An 18534-nucleotide genomic window follows, 5' to 3' on the forward strand; every position below is an offset into this window, starting at 1 on the left:
AAAAAAAAAAACACCTCACTGCCGTTGAATTGATTTGACTCACAATGACCCCTCCTAGGGTTTCCAAGGCGGTATCTCTACAGAAGTAGATTGCCCAGTCTTTCTTCTGAGGAGTGGCTGGTGGATTGAAGGCATTAAAATTGTGCATAGGGTTTAATTTGGACATTCTACGGTTAGTGTGAAAATAATTAGAAATTTGAACAAAGATTGATATGGATAGATGTTTCCTGCAATGTTGTTTGTAGTGACAGTAATCTAGAAGTAATATATTTCTAATAACAGGGGGAGAATTAAATAAAGTGTAACACATTGCAGTAACTAACAGGGATGATTCAGTTCCCTATTTATTGAATTAAAGAGCCCTGGTGATGTAGTGGTTAAGGCATTTGGCTGCTAACCAAGAGAGGTTGGTGGTTTGAACCCACCAGCCACTCAGTGGAGGAAAGATGTGGCGGTCTGCTTCCATAAAGATTTACAGCTTTGGGAACCAAATGCGGGTTGCTATGTGTTGTAATCGATTTGATGGCAGTGATTTTATTTATTGAGTTGGAAAGAAGTTCCTTATAGGCTAGGCGAGAAAAGCAGATTACAGAAAGGTGAATATAGTATGATCCCTTAAAAACACAAGTTGTGTTTACAAAGAGAAAACTCTGAAAAGATATACACCAAAGTTATCTTTAGGTGGTTATGAAGGGTGATTTAATTTTTTTCTCTAGCATTTCTCTATCATGAATGTAGATTAATTGAGTGGACTTTTTAAAAGAAGAAAGGGTTAAAGGAGACCTGGAGTCTGTATACTTGGGTGGAATGAAGAGTTAGGCTGACTTCTTTGTTGTTGCAGACTAACCAAAGTGGTTCGCATAAGCCTCATCGATCTTGGCCGAGCCATCAAAGGGCAGGTCCTGATGTCCTCAGAGCTGGAGGATGTCTTCGACAGCATGCTTGTGGGTAAAGTGCCTGCGTTGTGGGCAGCCAAGTCCTACCCATCGCTGAAGCCCCTAGGGGGTTATGTGACTGACCTGCTGGCCCGCCTGGCCTTCTTCCAGGTACCTGGGAGCTAGGGTAACAGGGTACCTGCAATCATTCAGGTGGAGTGAACATTCTGAAATGGCAGATTAAAGGCATGAGAGAAGTGAGGGCAGGCATCCACACAGCATCCTGTATTAAACACCTACTAGAAACAGTCGTCCCAGACTTGAGGGCAGGAGGAAGACTTTTTGAAGACCTATGGAGGCAGGAGTGGGAACTAGAATAGATATCAGAATGGTGGCTCATCATCTAGTTTTGGTCAATAGATACGGTTAGTTTGGCTGTCTGGTGATTTAAAAGTTTTTGAACTAGCATGTAAACGTTGGATTATTACACATAAAAATGCATGCATTTGTCCTACAAAAAAGGAAAGACCTGAAATAATGGGCCTGCATTCTTGCATGGTAACAATTTCTAGAGATGAGCAGCTATTGCTCAGTTTAGACAGGGCATATATTCTGCTACAGTCCCTACTGTTGTGTCTGTTACAGTCCCTACTACAGTCCCCTCTATTGTCTCTCCAACATCAGTTTATATTTGTGCTTTCCTTAAAGTAGAAAGTAGAATAGTAAAATATTTCCAAAGTAGAAATATTTTATTTGAACCTTCATCTCTATCAAAAGTGAGGAGATATGAGCTAAACTGAGAGAGATGAGTCTTTCCAGAAAAATCAGGAAAAGCAATTTCTGAACTCATGTATATTACCTTCCTTTGAATATACTCTCTGACATGTTGTTGGGTTTGGGTTTTTATTTCTGTGGCTCTCCAGGAATGGATTGACAAGGGGCCTCCTGTGGTTTTTTGGATCTCCGGATTCTACTTCACACAATCTTTCTTGACAGGCGTCTCCCAGAATTATGCCCGGAAATACACCATCCCCATTGACCACATTGGCTTTGAATTTGAGGTACAGTTGTTTTGGGTTGGGTTAGCTTAAAAAGCTAACCAGAGAAAGCAACATTACTCATTTCCTTATGAGCCTAAACATTTGGATGTGTTAAAGCCCAAATGCTTCTCAAATGGCATAAATGATTGCATGACTTAGAGTAGCTCCGAAACCTATTCTTAATTAGAATCAGAGGATTTCCAAGACTTTGTGTCTGTGGATATACAAAGGAAACTTTTCAGAGGAAACTCTGCCATCACCATACAAAGCAAAATGAGAGCATCCTTTACTTCTTGGAGTAAATTCATAGGAGTAGCCAATAGTTTGTATTAGTCTATCCATTTATGGAGAGGAAGGGGGAAGAGGAACTCTTAGAATTTTAAATTGTATGGAAAAATTCAAGCTCAGAAGTCACAAACTGGTTGCTACAGATCTTAATTTAAGATTGAAGTTGATTTGATGGGCCTTTGAGAATATGTTAAGCCAAAGTGAATGCAATAAGAAAACAAAATAATTGGAATAAACACTTTTGATTATAAAGTGATTGTATACCTAGAAATCCCTAAAGACTCTAAAAACACACCTATAAGAATCAATAGAAGAATCCACTAAGGTAACTGGATACTGGTTAAATATACAAAAATTAATAGCATTAAACATTTAGAAGTAGAAAGGGAAAACACATTCCATTCATAATATATGATTAGAACTTGAATGATTTTAAAAGGAGCTTATGCTGTCTGATTCACCATGATCCCCACCTCTCCCTATTTTCTTAGACCTAGACCATTTTCTGGGAGTTCTGGTGGCATAATGCCTGAGGCATTTGACTGCTAACCAGAAGGCTGGTGGTTCAAACCCACCAGCCACTCCTTGGAAGGAAGATTGGGCAATCTACTTCTATAGTGATACCACCTCGGAAACCCAAGGAAGGATTGCTATGAGTCGGATCCGACTCGACGGCAGTGAGTTTTGTTTTTTGTTTTTTTAGACCATTTTCTAGGAGCCCCGGTAGCACAATGGTTAAAGTGCTCTACTCCTAACCAAAAGAGTTGGTGGTTTGAACCCACCAGCTGCTCTGGGGGACAAAGATGTGACAGTCTGCTTCCATAAAGATTTACAGCCTTGGAAACTCTATGGAGTGGTTCTACTCTGTGGTATAGGATCACTATGAGTTGAAATCTCAACGGCAGTGGTTTTTTGAGAGTATTTTCTGTTAAAGGAATTTAAATTTACCACCTCTGAATCTAAAGAGTGATATGCTGGAGCTGGCTCATACCAGCTCACCAGAGCTAGCTGTTCTATTTTCAGGAATTTTGTGAGCTGGTTGTTAATAGTTGGTAGCCAGAAAGAGACCATGGCTTAGATCATTTACATCACAAAAACTGACAACTACAAATCAACGCTTCCTTTTCTGTCCCCCTAGAACCATTTTTATCAATATGTCTCTGAATACAACCCTTCACTTTTATATTTATAGATCCAGAAAAGGGAGGGATTGTACAAGGTCACTAAGCTAGTTATTGCGAACGCAGTCTCCTGACTCCTACTTTAGTGCTTGTTCATTCTGTCCCACCATATATAAGGACAGCACGCTGAGAATCAGACCTGCTCATCTATGGCAGGCAAGGATATTATCACAGAAGCCCCAGTGTCCTGGGGGAGGCAGACATTGCAGTCGGGTTGCACTTTGAGTATCAGAGGATGGCAATCTTTTAATGTTGCCCCATTTAAGAAAATGGTGGATGATGGAATTCATAGCTTTCTACTGTTCCAGGTGACCAGACAAGAAACAGCCATGGAGAATAATCCAGAAGACGGGGCCTATATAAAAGGGCTTTTTTTAGAAGGTGGCCGTTGGGACAGAACAACAATGCAGATCGGGGAGTCTCTCCCCAAAATCCTCTATGACCCACTGCCCATCATTTGGCTGAAACCTGGGGACAGTGCCACGTTTTTGCATCAGAACATTTACATGTGTCCAGTCTACAAAACAAGTGCTCGGAGAGGTGTCCTCTCCACCACAGGCCACTCCACCAACTATGTCCTTTCCATTGAGCTCCCGACAGACATGCCTCAGAAGCACTGGATAAACCGAGGGGTAGCCTCATTGTGCCAGCTGGATGACTGACACCATCTGTGTCAATTCAGAAAATAAAAAGCACTTCATTCTTGACTACATCCTAGCTTTCCTTTCTTGAGAGTCACATGGTATGAGATGGCAATGATATTAAGAGACCCTTGCTATGAGTCAGGTGTTTCAGATCAACCCTATGAAGTGAGTCTTGTTACAATACTCATTTATGGCTGCAGACACCATGATACACAGAAGGTAAGTAATTTCCTTAAATCTGATCACTACTCGACGGCAAATAACAACAACAACAACAACCAAGTGATAGAGTCTGGATTTTACCACAGTCTGTGGGACTCAGCCACCAGGACTTTCCATTTGACTAAGCTCCCTGGAAGTTATTTTTTTCCCATTATTTTGCTATAATTGCCATTAAATTTCTATTTCTTCTTTCCTCATCTATCCATGGGGGCTAAAATTTGGGCCTCTCAGAGGCTGAGAGGGGTTTGGACCACTTTTAGTTTTTAAGGCTTTTGAGATATTTAAAATGCACTTCTCTCAACAGTCTTAAAAGGTAAATGTTACCGTTATTTCATTGTACAGATGTAGAAATGGAGGCTTAGAAAAGTAATTCGCCTAAATCCCCAGGTAGTCAGTGGTAGACTTCTCTACTAACCTACACGAATAGGCTGAAGTTTCAGCAGGGAGAGGTGAGAGAACCATTATTTGTTGCATGCCTGCTGTGTGCCAGGGGTTGTACCCAAACCTACAGACATCTTGCTTGTTGATCCTAGGTGATGAGTATGATTGCCTCCCCTCTGGAGATACAGAGAGATGAAGCCACTTGTCTAAGGTCACAAAGCCTTTCACCTCGCAGAGCCAGGTTTTCAGCCAAGTCTATCTGGCTGTAGAGCCCATTCATTTTTCACTGCCATGTGCTGCCTTTCTGCCAAGGACTTGGCTATGCTGTGATATAGAATCTTAGAAGAAATACGTAACTCTAACCACTATGTACCAGAAATTTCTAGTTTTTCACTTGTTTCTTCCCAGAGCCAGTTGGAAAGAGAATTCTGAGGGAGATAAAAATCAGATTCTTGATGTACTACTGCTCAGTTAACTCTCATGTAGTTCTTTGGCTAGAAGTGACATCTTCCAGGGTGTCCTATTGGTTAATACCTAGTTGAGCAAAGACATAAGGCTATGTTAGAGTCCTCATCTGTCTGGACTGGCTTTTCTGCCTCTTCAGAATTATAAGAAATGTCCCCCACTCAGAGTCTTTCATTTTTCCTGGACGCAGGAAGCTGCCAAGAATCAAACTAGCATAGTCCAGAAACGCTCAATTTCTTCATGGGAAAGTGGCGCTGACCAAATTCAGATTGAAGACTCCAAATGCTGAAATAGGCAAATGATCCAAACAACCAGATCATAGAGATAAGTGCAAGAGAAGTTCTTTAAGTCCTGCCCCCGGAGGGAGATGAGGAGGAGCCAGTCTCCTTTAGCTCAGTCCAGAATAAACAGATCACTGGAACTGCCATGTTGTTCCAAGTAAAATTGTTAGTCACATGAGATGTCAAGGTGGTCAGGATCCCAAATCCCTGAACTTCACATTGAAAGCTGTAAAAGGGCTGGCAGTGGGGTTTTGCTAAGAGAACTGAATTTTAATTAGTTACTTAACTCCAGCTTCAACAACTAAAAGCTGATAGAGGCAGAGGCTGATTGTCTCCTTTCTCACGGGTCAAGGGATGGAATGTTTCTGTCTAATGTATTAAGTTTTTGTAATGTAAACAACTTCCTCCTCTTTGACACGGAGGAAATGCAGGACACACAGGAGTGCATAACTATGAGGGGCACAGGGCTGGGGGTTACTGGGCAGGGAGGGGAGGAAAGTGGGTTAGGGTTGGGGATGGTAAATGGGGAGTGAAACCAAATGTACATGAAATGTTGAATATAAAACAAACTCTGCTTTGTCAACTTGCACCTAAAGCACACACACACACACAATCTCCTCTTTGAAAAAAAAAAAAAATTGCACTAGAGATCATTTTCTATTGGGCCACTGTAATAATTAATGTCTCCCCCTGGGAAAGAGCAGTGTGTTTTTGAGTTAGAGACTAGAGTCCTACAGCAGAGATGGCCAGAGATCGGCTCAGTGAGAAACCACAGGCTCTGCCTATATATAGCTCAGCAGATGACATCAGACAAGTTTTGTCACCAAGCTAGTACTTGCTCTTTAAAAATCTGGCTGTTGGGTAAACAGTTCAGATTCAGTCCTTGTCAGCCTTGGATGAAAATTACATTGAAGGAGAGAATGTAGGAAAGGTAGGTTCTGCCTTTGAAAGGCTGAAGGTAGGGATTTTGTAGTTTTGGAGAGAAAATGAAAAATAAATAAATAAATAAAACACAGGTTACATGGAAGGTCTGGTAGTGAATTGATAATTATGCTTTTGTGTAATAGTATATCATCTTTACAAACTAGGTTGGGAATATCAAATTCACATGTAGGTGAAGAACTGATGCATGGAAGACATTCCAAGGGTAGCTGGCAATCATGGTTGACTTTCATATTGAAGAAAGTTGGATAGGGAAGGGTGCTTTCAAATTCAGCAGAGTAAGATGAAAATTATACAGTCACAAACACCTTTGAGTTGTTCAGGAAAGGGATGACATAGGCATGCCATATCTCACTGGGTCCAGCACAGCCAGTTTTTCCCTCCAGCGCAGGACAGATTGCTGGTTTTTTGGTTGACCACTAGAAGAAGTAAACTGGCTTGAGTTCATAGGCCATATGTTGCACAAAAAATACTTAACTTTAAATATTAGAATCACCTCAGGGCAGTAAAATGCATTTACATTGAGACCAGCTGGAAGGAGACTGACCCAGGGAACAGCAAATTCAAGTTTTCCAATTCACATTTTAGGCTGGTGTATATGCTCACTGAGTGGGATGGCCAACATGACTATGGGCACATTTCAACGTCTCCATCTTCATCCACTAAAGGCCTAGGGCTGCATTTGTGTTAAAAGAATATGTAAGCTACACTGCACTAATAGAGCATTAAATTTGTTCTCCACATCATTGCCCAACCTTGCAGTACTTCCACAGAGCATGGAAAAGTATCCTTCTGCTCACAGGGGCAGGTTTTTGAGAATGAAACACAAGGCTAGTTTGAATTAGAGGATCTATGAGACAAAGAATCCTAAATCTAGGTGTAGGCAGGGGAGTACCAACTGCTGCTTCTGAGGGTCAAAAGATCATGTTGGAAAAGAATACAGATACCAAAACTGATAGACATTTGTCTTTATTGTTGACATCCACTGTCTTTGAAGATCAAAGGCAATGGCACTCATGTACAAAGGACTTGCTGTAGGATTTTCACTTAACTGCACACATTATAAAGGTGTTAATCCTTCGTGTTTTGGTCTTTACTTTTCCCATTTATGTTTAGACATAATTTGAAAGCCAGCTTGGCCCTTATGCTTGTCGATTATGTTCAGGTAAAATACTCATGATGAAGGCAACATGAGTTTTAAGTGCTGTCCAGATCAGCACCCCTAAGTAATCATAGGCTTTAAGATAAGGTAAACATAAGCATTTAACTAAGACATGCATTTTTGTTTATGGGAAGTGAGGGATGGGTATCACATAAAACTTCTGAGAAAAACCATGATCAATCCAATGCCATTCCCTTTAAGAAGAATTATCTAGAATTTGGAAGGGTCAAAAGGCAACAATAAAAGCACACACAAGTCCACTTTTAAATAAATATGTAACCTGAAAAATATCCAAAACAATTCTGAGAGTGGTATATAATTTCATAGTACCCATAAGAACTTCTGGCAATTGGCTCATGTCTCTGAATCAGCTGGCATGTGTGGCTAAGAGCTTTCCCATGAAAATCTTTATTACCCTTCATTCTTCTTTCCATAGGCCTTAGTCTTGTTTCGAAATATGACTTCACTGCAAGGGTTCAAAGGTCCATAACTCCTAGGGTTAGTATCATCCACTCAGGCAGTAAAAGCCTGGCAAACTCTAGGGACATGTAGGCACACATCATGGGGTGAGTTCCAGTATCTTGGAGATTTTTAGAAGGTATTTGAATTTTTGCCCCTAATTAAGGAGAAAGATTTTGCAATCTGTTTTACATTCTTTCTAGTTGGCTCATCATTCTTAGAAATACACTTTCTCCTGGGTTAGAAAATTTCATCATGAGACTTGAGATATACTGGTTTGGAAAGCTTCCTCAATTTGTCCTGGCTTTGAAGTCCCCGACCTTGTAGTGGGGTAAGGCTCATCGGAGGCAGATGAATCTGAAAAATAAGTAAAAAAATTATGATGTTAATAATCATGATCATAATCATAGCATTAATTTATATTCACTGAGAATTTACTAAGTACCAGATTCTTTGCTAAATGCTAAACTTAGACTGACTCATTAATCCTTACAATCTTTATACATATTAATCTTTATAACAATCTCATAGGGAATTATAATTCTGATTTTCACAGATGAGAATATGGAGGCTCAGAGGAGTTCAATAACTTGCCCAAGGAGATATATTAAGTAGTGGAGCCAGGAGCTGAACGCAGATCTCTCTGATTCCAGTGTGTGGGCTCTTCTTGCCCTATTCCCTGCACAGAGGGAAAAATGACCACAGATCACACAGCAAAATGGGAATCCAAAGATGGGGGATGCTAGGGCTTGAAGTCTGTCCCCTAAAAAGACATGTTGAAGTCCTAACCCCCGGTGAATGTGACCTTATTTGGAAGTAGAGTCTTTGAAGATGTCATCAGTTAACATGAGGTTCTAGTGGAATAGGGTGGGTCCTAATCCAATCTGAGTGATGTCCTTATAAAAGAGGAGACACAAAGGAGGCTGTCCATGCCCTTGGTTAGTTGTGCTACAGCTACAAGCTAGGAACACCTAGGGCAAAAGAAGCTGCGAGAGACAAGGAAGGATCTTCCCCTAGAGGCTTCAGAGAGCATGGCCCTGCCCACACCCTGATTCAGGCTACTAGCCACCAAAACTGAGAAAATAAATTTCTATTGTTTAAAGCCACTCACTTCCTGGCATTTTGTTATAGCATACCTAGGAAACAAACATGTTGTTGTTGTTATGTGCCCTCGAGTCAACCCGACTCATAGCAACCCCTCCCCTTGGGTTTCCTAAGTGGTATCACTATGGAGGTAGATTGCCCAACCTTCCTTCCGAAGAGTGGCTGGTGAGTTTGAACCACTAGCCTTCTGGTTAGCAGTCAAGTGCCTTAGGCACTATGCTACCAAAGCTCCCGGAAACAAACGGGAGGAAAAAATGTATATGCGTACAAAGATGTTCAATGCGTAGCAAAATCAGAGACAACATTAATGCCTGCTAATAGGGAGCAAGCACTTGGCTGCTAACCAAAGGGTTAGTGGTTTGATCCCACGAGCTGTTCCATGGAAAAAAGATGAGGCAGTCTGCTTCCATAAAGATTTACAGCCTTGGAAACCCAATGGGGGTCTCTATGAGTTAGAATCGACTCAATGGCAGTGAGTTTGGTTTGGTTTGGAATAGGATGCTGAGCCCTAGGGACACAATGGTTAGAGCGCTTGGCTGCTAACCAAAAGGTTGGCAGTTGGAACCCCTCTCTGCAGAACAAAGATGTGGCAGTCTACTCCTGTAACAATTTACAGTTATGGAAACCCTATGCGGAAGTTCTGTTCTATACCACAGGGTTGCCATAAGTCAGAATCAACTCAATGGCAACAAGTAACAGGGAACTGGTTAAATTATGGCACATCTATACAACAGCATACAATGAAACTACTGAGACAGATTGAGGGAGAAGTATATACAAAGATGTCCAGGGTAAATTAAGTAAAGTAAATGGACAACAAAACAGTATGCCTAATATGAACCTATGTATATCAAGAAAATATATGTATAGAGCATAAGAAACAAAGACTCAAAGGACATATTACCAAACTTTTAGGTTGAACCAATACAATATGAAATTGCTGTTTTCATAGGCCAAAGAGTTGAATATTGGCAATTTGTTATGGTCCAACCTCACAGTTAAAGTGGTCATTTCTGCAGGGTGAGGATTTTTGCTAATTTCCACTTTCTACTCTCTGCATTTCTTTAAGGTTTAAAGTTTATTCTTTTATTACAACAAGTCTATCTTTTATAATAAGGAAAATAAAAACATTTTCATAGAAAGGGCAAGGGTTAAAAGAGGAAGCTATATGTTTTATTTATGGGGTAAGGTTGTAAAGATAGGAGAAACCAGGCATTCGTTAACATTTTAGTTTGTTGCAGTGGGTTGGTGGTATGTAAGATAGCTTATTTCCAGCATTCCTCAGCAAGTATGAGCCCTCACTGCACATATTCTTGGAAATAACCAAGTTGACAAGGATTAGTACCCAACACATGTTAATTGGAGTCACACTTACTGGCCTTGGATAAGGAATCTGGTAATGCAATCCAATTTCAATCCTGGCTGTGCATTCATCTATACACTGTTTAATCAGGTCTGTGTCTGTGAGCTGTTAACAGGAGGAAACAGGTGAGGTTATTAATATTTTTCTAATGCTACATAAAGTATGTTGTTGTTGTCAGGTACCTTTGACTCACAGTGACCCCATGTGCAGGACAGAACTGCCTATAGTGTTTTCTAGGCTGTTCTTTACGAAAACAGATTGCCAGGTCTTCCTCCTGTGGAGTCACTGGGGGTTGGTTCAAACCACCATCCTGCAGTCAGCTTAATCGTTGTGCCACTAGGGCTCTTTACATAAAGTATAAGTGTACATTTTCTTAAACTTTTTAAATTTACTAACCACTAAATCAAATATGGATAATTTGAAAATCAAAGTAATTTAATAAATAAATTTAAATTTACTATGGATTAAACTTTTTTAAATTGTTGAAATAGTTAAGTAATTCAAATAATATACAGAAAACAGCATGAAAAGTCTCCCTCTTACCCGTTGCCCAGTTCCCCTTCTCAAAGACAGTAATTACCAGCAGTTTCTTGTATGTCCTTCCAAGGATATTCTGTGCATATATAAAGACGCATATATAGACAGTCTTGTTTTTATTTCACTTTGTTCTGAACCTTGCTTTTTCACTAACAACATAACTTGGAGCTCCTTGTACATTCACACATACAGAGCTGCCCCATTCTTTTTAACAGTTGTGTAAAATTCCAGTATAAGTCTACCGTAATTTATTTAATCAATCCCTAGCTGATGGACTTTTAGTGTATTTACAGTCCTTTGCCATTACAAACAATTCTGCTATGTGTTTCTGTAAAAAATGTTTTTGTGCTCATTTGCAAATATCTAAAAGATCAATTCCAAGAGCCAGATCTGCTGGATCAAAGGGTGTATGTTCGTGCATTTTACATTCTGACAGATATTCTAAAATTATCATCTAGAGGTTGTACCAATATCCCCACCAACAATGTGTAATTTTTTTGCACACCAACACTGTATAAGAGTACAACTCTGGATCCTCTCCGTGTTGACTCAGTTTTCAAGTAACCCCATTGTTTCTGCACATGCTTTTTAGAATCCTTCTGAATAAGATACTGGAAAATGCACCACCTCTCATTTTGAAGCATAAACTGCCTTGCTCATTAGGAAGTGGAAGAAAGGGCTTTTGAAATCCCAAATAGGTCAAATCATGGAGGTCTGGTTTCAAGTCAAGGGATGAAAAGCTCTTTCTGAAAAACAAAAAGCCAGGTAGGAGAAGGGGGAGAAGCACTTTCATTCTGAGGATGGAAAATGAGTCAACAGGTGGCTCTATTAAGGGTTGCAAGTGAGCCTCAAAGCAAAGCTAGGATTGCATCAGCCCCAGATGACACCCACAGTGACGTCTAGGCCTATGAAGCTTGGAAATTGCAAGGGAGTTCCTGTCCTATGGTACCTCTTGGAACAGAGAAATGTTCCAGGAACAGCAATGCACAGAATCAAACATGAGTCCCTTCGAGAAAATGCTCAACTTTTTGACCTCTGTGCTTTGTGGAAGCTGCTGCTCTCATGTCCACCTTGGGAATACATTTCCATGTTCCCATTAGCCCAATGGGATTCAGAGAACTTCATGACCTATCTTTGGATTATTAAGCTCTTACAGTTAGTGAGGTGATGAGAAGCAGCTACTTACGTCTGCCTGGGAAATTGAGGAGAAAGGAACAGCCCTGACAAAGATATGGTTAAGGGGACTGTGGGACAAAGGGGGAATGGGGTGCGGGGGCTCCAGCTCTCCATCTGAGCAATCACGGGCTAGAATCCTCCAAACTCCATTCATTCACGGCTGCATGCATGATTTTGCCTCATCTACACACCACCTGCATATGAAAGCTAGACAATGAATAAGAAGGACTGAATAAGAATTGAGGCCTTTGAATTATGCTGTTGTGAAGAGTATTAAATATACCATTGCAGTGTAGTAAATTACATAGTGTGGCTTTTCTAGCCATAAGTCTTTGTAAACTCCATAGTAGACTTTGCTGTGAGCAACTGACTAGATCCTGATTGTTAAACTTACCCACCTGGAGTATTCCTGTTGTGAGCAGCACAAAGTAATTTTCTGGGAAGTCTGTGCTCTCTGAGGTGTATAGAATTCTGATGTTGGGATTTGTTAGTTTGGCCACTCTGCCAGGCTCAAAAGGAGGCCTCCTAGAGGCAGAAGGAGTCTCTCTGACTGCTGGGTGAGAGAGATGGACTGCTGAGAGAGAATCTCTCACTGCCGGCTAAGAGACGCAAGAGACACGCATTGCTGAGAGAGATGCGAGAGACATGCACTGCTAAGAGAGACACTGAGAGAGACACACTGCTGAGAGAGAGAGAGAGGCACCAAGGGACATGTGCTGCTGGGAGAGAGACTGAGAGAGACTGTCAGCAGAGAGACGGCAGGCTGAGAGAAACTGAGCATGTTCCTGAATTTGAATTGTAGCCTGTTGCTTCCCTAATAAACCCCATAATCTGTGAGTTCCATGTGGCCACTGCAGAGAATTACGGAACCCAGCAGAGAGCTGGTAGGTGCTGCAGGAAGAATGGTTGGTGAAAAGGCTGGAGGGCAGCAGCATGTCTGGCCTCCCAGGAATAGGCCTTGGGCTATTGATGGTGATTCTGTCTTTGTCTTGTGAGGTTAGAGGAACTAAGAATATGCGGCCTCCTTCCCCTTTGGTAACCAAGGACTGCCAGAAGAATGAACAAATCTGTCTTGGGAGAAGTAAATGCTTTTTAGAAATAAGGGTGGCGAAACATCATCTCACATACTTTGGATGTATTAACAGGAGGGCCAGACCCTGGAGAAGGACATCATGCTTGCTAAAGTAAAAGGTCAGTGAAAAAAATAATGGGCAGTGAGTGTTTCATTGTCTTATACATAGGGTCGCTATAAGTCAAAACTGACTCGATGGTACCTAACAATAACAACACATACTACCTATATACACCATCTAAAATATATTAATATTTTCTTTAAATGATTCTCTCTTAAGCAATAATATTTGCAAAATTATGGTCTGATTCTATTTTCCTTCTAATATATTATAAAACAAATATATATCTTAATACTACATTAAAACCCACATACCCCCATCCAAATAATTTAACATACTATCAGTGGTATAGGAGCTCTGGTAGCAGAGTCCCTAAGGAACTTGACTGCTAACCAGAAGGCTGGCAGTTCAAACCCACCAGTCACTCCTCGGAAGGAAGGGTGGGCAATCTACTTCTGTAGTGATACCACCTCAGAAACCCAAGGAGGGGTCACTATGAGTTGGGTCCAACGCGACAGCACATAACAACAACAACATCAGTGGTATGCATACTTCCCACCAGCTCACACTAATTTGTCCAATCCAAACAGAAGCAAAGAAATGATTATTGTAATAACTGAAAACTCAAAGGACCTCAAGCAATTCTTTTTTTTAGCTTGCAAGGGTTTACTGGGCATTTACTATGATATTCTCACTACCAGGTTGGACATTGTTGTGCCATGGTCCCTGCCTTCCACTGTCAAGGTTATTACCTGATACATGAAGATATATAAAAGGCAAATTGGCATTATCAACAAAGAAAATGACTGGCACAGACTGCTATAGGAATTCAGAAGAGTTCGCTATTGTGGTGGGGGTGAGGGGAGAGGGCAGAGAAACTGAGATAGACTTCCTAGAGCAAGTCAATTGAATCAAATTATTTGTAATGCTCATTAATTAGTGACAACCACAAGGCAGGTCCCACAGGATCTATGAGAAAAGTATAAGACATTGCTTAAGAGTTAACAACCTGGTTATATACCTGGTTAAGGAGACAAGGCCAAAATAAAGAATAAGAAAAAAGAGAGTATGACCAACTACTTGGCGGTGGATATAGGTCAGTACAACTCTTGTGGCACAGTGTCTAAGGCATCTGACTGCTAAACAGAAGGTTGGAGGTTCAAAGCCACCAGCCACTTCATGGAAGGAAGATGGGGCAATCTACTTCTGCAAAGATTTACCACCACAGAAACCCAAGTGGGATCACTATGAGTCGGAATTGACTTAATGGCAGTGAGTTATTTATAGGTCAGTGGCTTCCAAATTTTTTGATGACCTACTTCTTTCAATAAAAAATTTGAGCCTAGAGTTCCCATATATGTATTTCTTTTAATTTATACATTAACTTATTGACTTATAAATTATCCAAATGGACTAGTAAGTTCGTTATAAAATATACACAAAATACATATTTTTAAAGGATGAAATAACAAATTAATAGAAATAGCAGTTGTAGTATTTTCTTTCCATTCCCAAGGACTTTGTTTAAGGACCACATAGGTATGCATACTGATTATGCATGAACAATCTACGCTAAGAAGAGTGTGTGTTTGGAGAAACTGAGGTAGGTAAGAAGGGCAGAGAGAAGCTTCAGAAGCCAGCTGGCCTTTAGCAAGGAGCTTCAGGGATTCAGAGATGAAATGGAAGGTACTGTAGATTAGGAGAAGTTGTTTTGTAGTGCTTATCCCAACTGTTTTTCAGCTCCCTCTGAAACAAAGATGCCTGGTGGCATAATGGTTAAGTGCTTGGCTACTAACTGAAAGGTTGGAGGTTTGAACCCTCCCAGTGGCTCTGCAGGAGAAAAAGACCTGGAGATCTGCTCCCTTAAAGATTATAGCCTAGGAATCCCTGTGGGATCTTACAGGGTCACTGTGAGTTGAAACTGACTAACTGGCACACAACCACTACCACCTCTCAAACACATTTGAGGGACCCTGTCTTGGTTTTGCTCATTTTTATATCCCCAACATCTAGTGTTTGGCACATGATGGGCACTCATTAATTTGTTGAATGAAAGAATAAGATGACTTGCAGGGTGATAAAGAAGCTATGACAGAAATGGGCAAGCTGGGGAGGGGAGGCACTGCTGCAGAAAGATGAGTTCTGCTTTGGACCATTATGTCTGTGGTGAGATGCTTCAGGTGCCGGTGAGGAGCCAAGGCTGGGTATTCAGATGTGGGAGGTGAAAGTACAAGGTGGTTGCTACTTCTGTTGGCCTCAGTGCAGAGGGCTGACCTGCAGAGTTAAAGCTGGCAGGCGGGTACGTGGAACAGATGGTGCTGCAAAGGAGACAGTGACGGGTCAAAGAAAACAAGGAAAGAGCGTAGACTGTCAGGAAGTCTCACAAGGGGAACAGTGGCAGCACTGAATCCATTACCCGAGAAGGAGGTTCATTCAGTGAGGAGGCTGAAGAACGGTCAGGAGCTGAAAGCCTCTTCCCATGCTTGGTGCCAGACAGTCTTTCTAAGGAGCTAATAGCTAATGCTTTATGGCTTGTCAGAATGGGTCAAATTGAGCTTCTTAGAAATGGTTTCTGGCTCTCTGGTCCTTGGGTGTGGAGTTAAACTAGCTAATGGAGACACTATTTTACCTAACACTGTGCTCCCAAAGGGCAAACTTACTCTCCTACCCAAAGAAGCCTAAGTTCAAAGCTACATTATGAAGGGAACTTGGTGTCTCAATCTTATTCTTTTCCCGTTGAATAGAGGCTTTGAATAGTGTATGAATTGAGAAGAGAAATAAAAAATTAACTGTGTACCTCCTGTGGGTGTGGCTGGCAATGGCCTCAGTGTGTGAGGCACAGCCCTGTCTGAATATTCACATTGGCCTGGTGGTCACCTGGCTCGTGGGGTTTTCTGGGAACAATGAACCAGCTTGACCCAGATCTGAACACGTGAACAGAGAAACATGGGCTGGGCTTTACTTTCCAGTGGCTCTCTCCCACTCTGACTTGTGCTGTTCAATCCTCTCATTTTTAAGACAAGACAGAAAAGAAATGAACAAACACCACAAGACACTGCTTCCCACTAAGGTCAACTGGCATAGTCCCCAAAGACAATGTTCTGTATTCTATTTTGGTGAGTGGCAGCTGGGTCTTAAAAGCTTGTGAGCAGCCACCTGAAGTAAAACTATTGGTCTCCCTCTATTTGGAGCCTTTGCTCTTTAAGAGTGAAGACAAAGATGCAAGGAAATAATTAGTCAAAAGGACAAATGGACTACACAAACCCCAGTCTACACAACCTACTGAGACCAGAGGAATACATGCTGCCCAGCCATCATCGCTGACCCTTGTGAAAGGGATCACAATAGGAGGTCCTGGATAGAGTGGGAGAAAATTGTGGAACAAAACTCAAAATCATAAAAAAAAAAAAGAGAGCAGGTTTACTGGTCTGATAGAGATGGGGAGAACCCCTGAGACTATGGCCATTAGACACCCTTCAAGCATGGAACTGAAATCCCCGTGGCTCAACTTTCAACCAACAACAGACAGATCTGTAACACCAGGGAGGTTCACACTTCTTAGATCAACCAACCATCAGAGAGCAAAAGGGCAACATTTGCCCAGGGATAAACCTTAGAAGACAGGAAAGAATAGCAAAGGAGAAGGGAAATGGTAAACACAGGGAAGAAGTAGGAAGAATGCTGTTACATTTGGGGAGTGCAATGAATGTCACAAAACATGCATGAATCATTGAAGGGAAAGCCAATTTGTTCTGTAAACATTAACCCAAATCACAATAATAATAAAAGAAACTGCTCTCCTCTTTGAAAACTCTACATGGGGACTACTTACATTTTTGTTTTTCTGGAACAGTGTTCTGGCTTCATTTAATATGTACTGCTTTTCTTTAATGGTGTCTTCCATCTGCCCTGATGCTGCCTGCCACTTCCTTGCAAGCCTGAAAATCCTGCGGTAGAGGCCAAGAACTTCTTGTCGTGTTGCTGTTGTCATCTTCAGACCCACCAAAATAGAAGAGGGAAAATTTGCATAAAAATTCAGACAGTAGGCAGCCAAGCAGATGCACATTTCTTTAATCAAGTTCTTTAATTAGTCTGGAAATAATTGCTTTTGCTCAACAGATCTGTTTGGTAGCATTGCCAAAATGGTATAATAGGAACATTAGCTATCTCTCAACTAGCCGTGTTCATCCTCCCAAGGCTGAGGATTGCTCAGCCATGCTGTTGGCCATAACAGCCAATTTTACAAACAGGGCAAAAGGAAAAGTCACATTTACTGTTCTCTAAGCTTTTACCAGAACACTTTAGAATGCTTTAATATGGATTCTGGTCTATCATATCATTAACCTGAGTACCTAGGAGAAGGCACCTTCTGGATAACTGAATTTCCTAGTTAAGTAAGAACTGGAATTTAATGGAACTTCCATGCTTCTGGTACCTGGCAGGTAACATAAATAAGGGAACCTGGCAGGGTGGGGACAGTGGCCAACTGGAGAGGACACGCTGCCTTGAAAGGATACGGTTGCTACTCAGTTCCAGCCAGCTGCTGCCATGTAGAAATGAGGACCTTGGGATGCTAAGTTTCCTGATAGCTTGAGAATACATGGCAATCTAGATATTTCAAAATCAGATATCTTCTGTTGCTGTTCTTGTACGATACTGAGTCGAATCGGACTCCTCTCAACCCTATATGACAGAGCACACTGCCCCACAGGGTTTTCTAGGTTGTAATCTTCCCAGGAGCAGACCACCAGGTCTTTTCTCCCCCAGAGCCACTGGTGGGTTCAAACACTGACCTTTTGGTTGGTAGCCAAGCATTTGACCATTGCACCACCAAGGCTCCTTTTGAGAAATCTCCTAAAAGGCATTTAATTCTTGATTTTTGAAAATGTGAACACTACACAGGCCAAACCAAATGAGTCTGTAGGCTAAGTTCGTCCACCAGAGCCTGTCAGGTTGCAACCTCTTTCACTACAGCCTTGTGGGAAGTATTTCTCAAAACTGTCACGCTACATCCTTGTCCACATAACTAGACAATGAGTGCAACTGAAAATCTTTCTGATAACTGAAGATCCTGTGGCCCCTCTAGATTTTCAATCTGAAAGGTCGGTTTTAATTTCAGAGCACTTGGCTGAATGTAAACTGACTTAAGTATCTCCTCTAAAGTTATTTTTATTTTTATTGTTTTCCTTTTTATTGTGATTTGGGTGAAGATTTACAAAGCAAATTCAATTTCCATACAGCAGTTCACATACACTTTGTCTCATGACATTGACCACAATTT

At 41.3% G+C, this 18534-nt stretch overlaps 1 protein-coding gene across 1 annotated transcript in view; it reads left to right on the forward strand.

Annotated features, from left to right (window-relative positions):
- The window catches only part of DNAH3 (dynein axonemal heavy chain 3), a 308795-nt gene extending 304749 nt beyond the window's left edge, over positions 1–4046 (forward strand). Inside the window, exons 58-60 of the mRNA XM_042783203.1 lie at positions 842–1046; positions 1799–1936; positions 3693–4046. Coding sequence (XP_042639137.1) covers positions 842–1046; positions 1799–1936; positions 3693–4046 — 697 coding nt within the window. The remainder of the gene's footprint in view (positions 1–841; positions 1047–1798; positions 1937–3692) is intronic.
- The last annotated feature ends 14488 nt before the right edge of the window (positions 4047–18534 follow it).

Source organism: Orycteropus afer, unplaced genomic scaffold (assembly GCF_000298275.1).
Source record: "Orycteropus afer afer isolate SDZICR_OR568_19922 unplaced genomic scaffold, OryAfe1.0 scaffold00732, whole genome shotgun sequence".
NCBI classification, from domain to species: Eukaryota; Metazoa; Chordata; class Mammalia; order Tubulidentata; family Orycteropodidae; genus Orycteropus; species Orycteropus afer.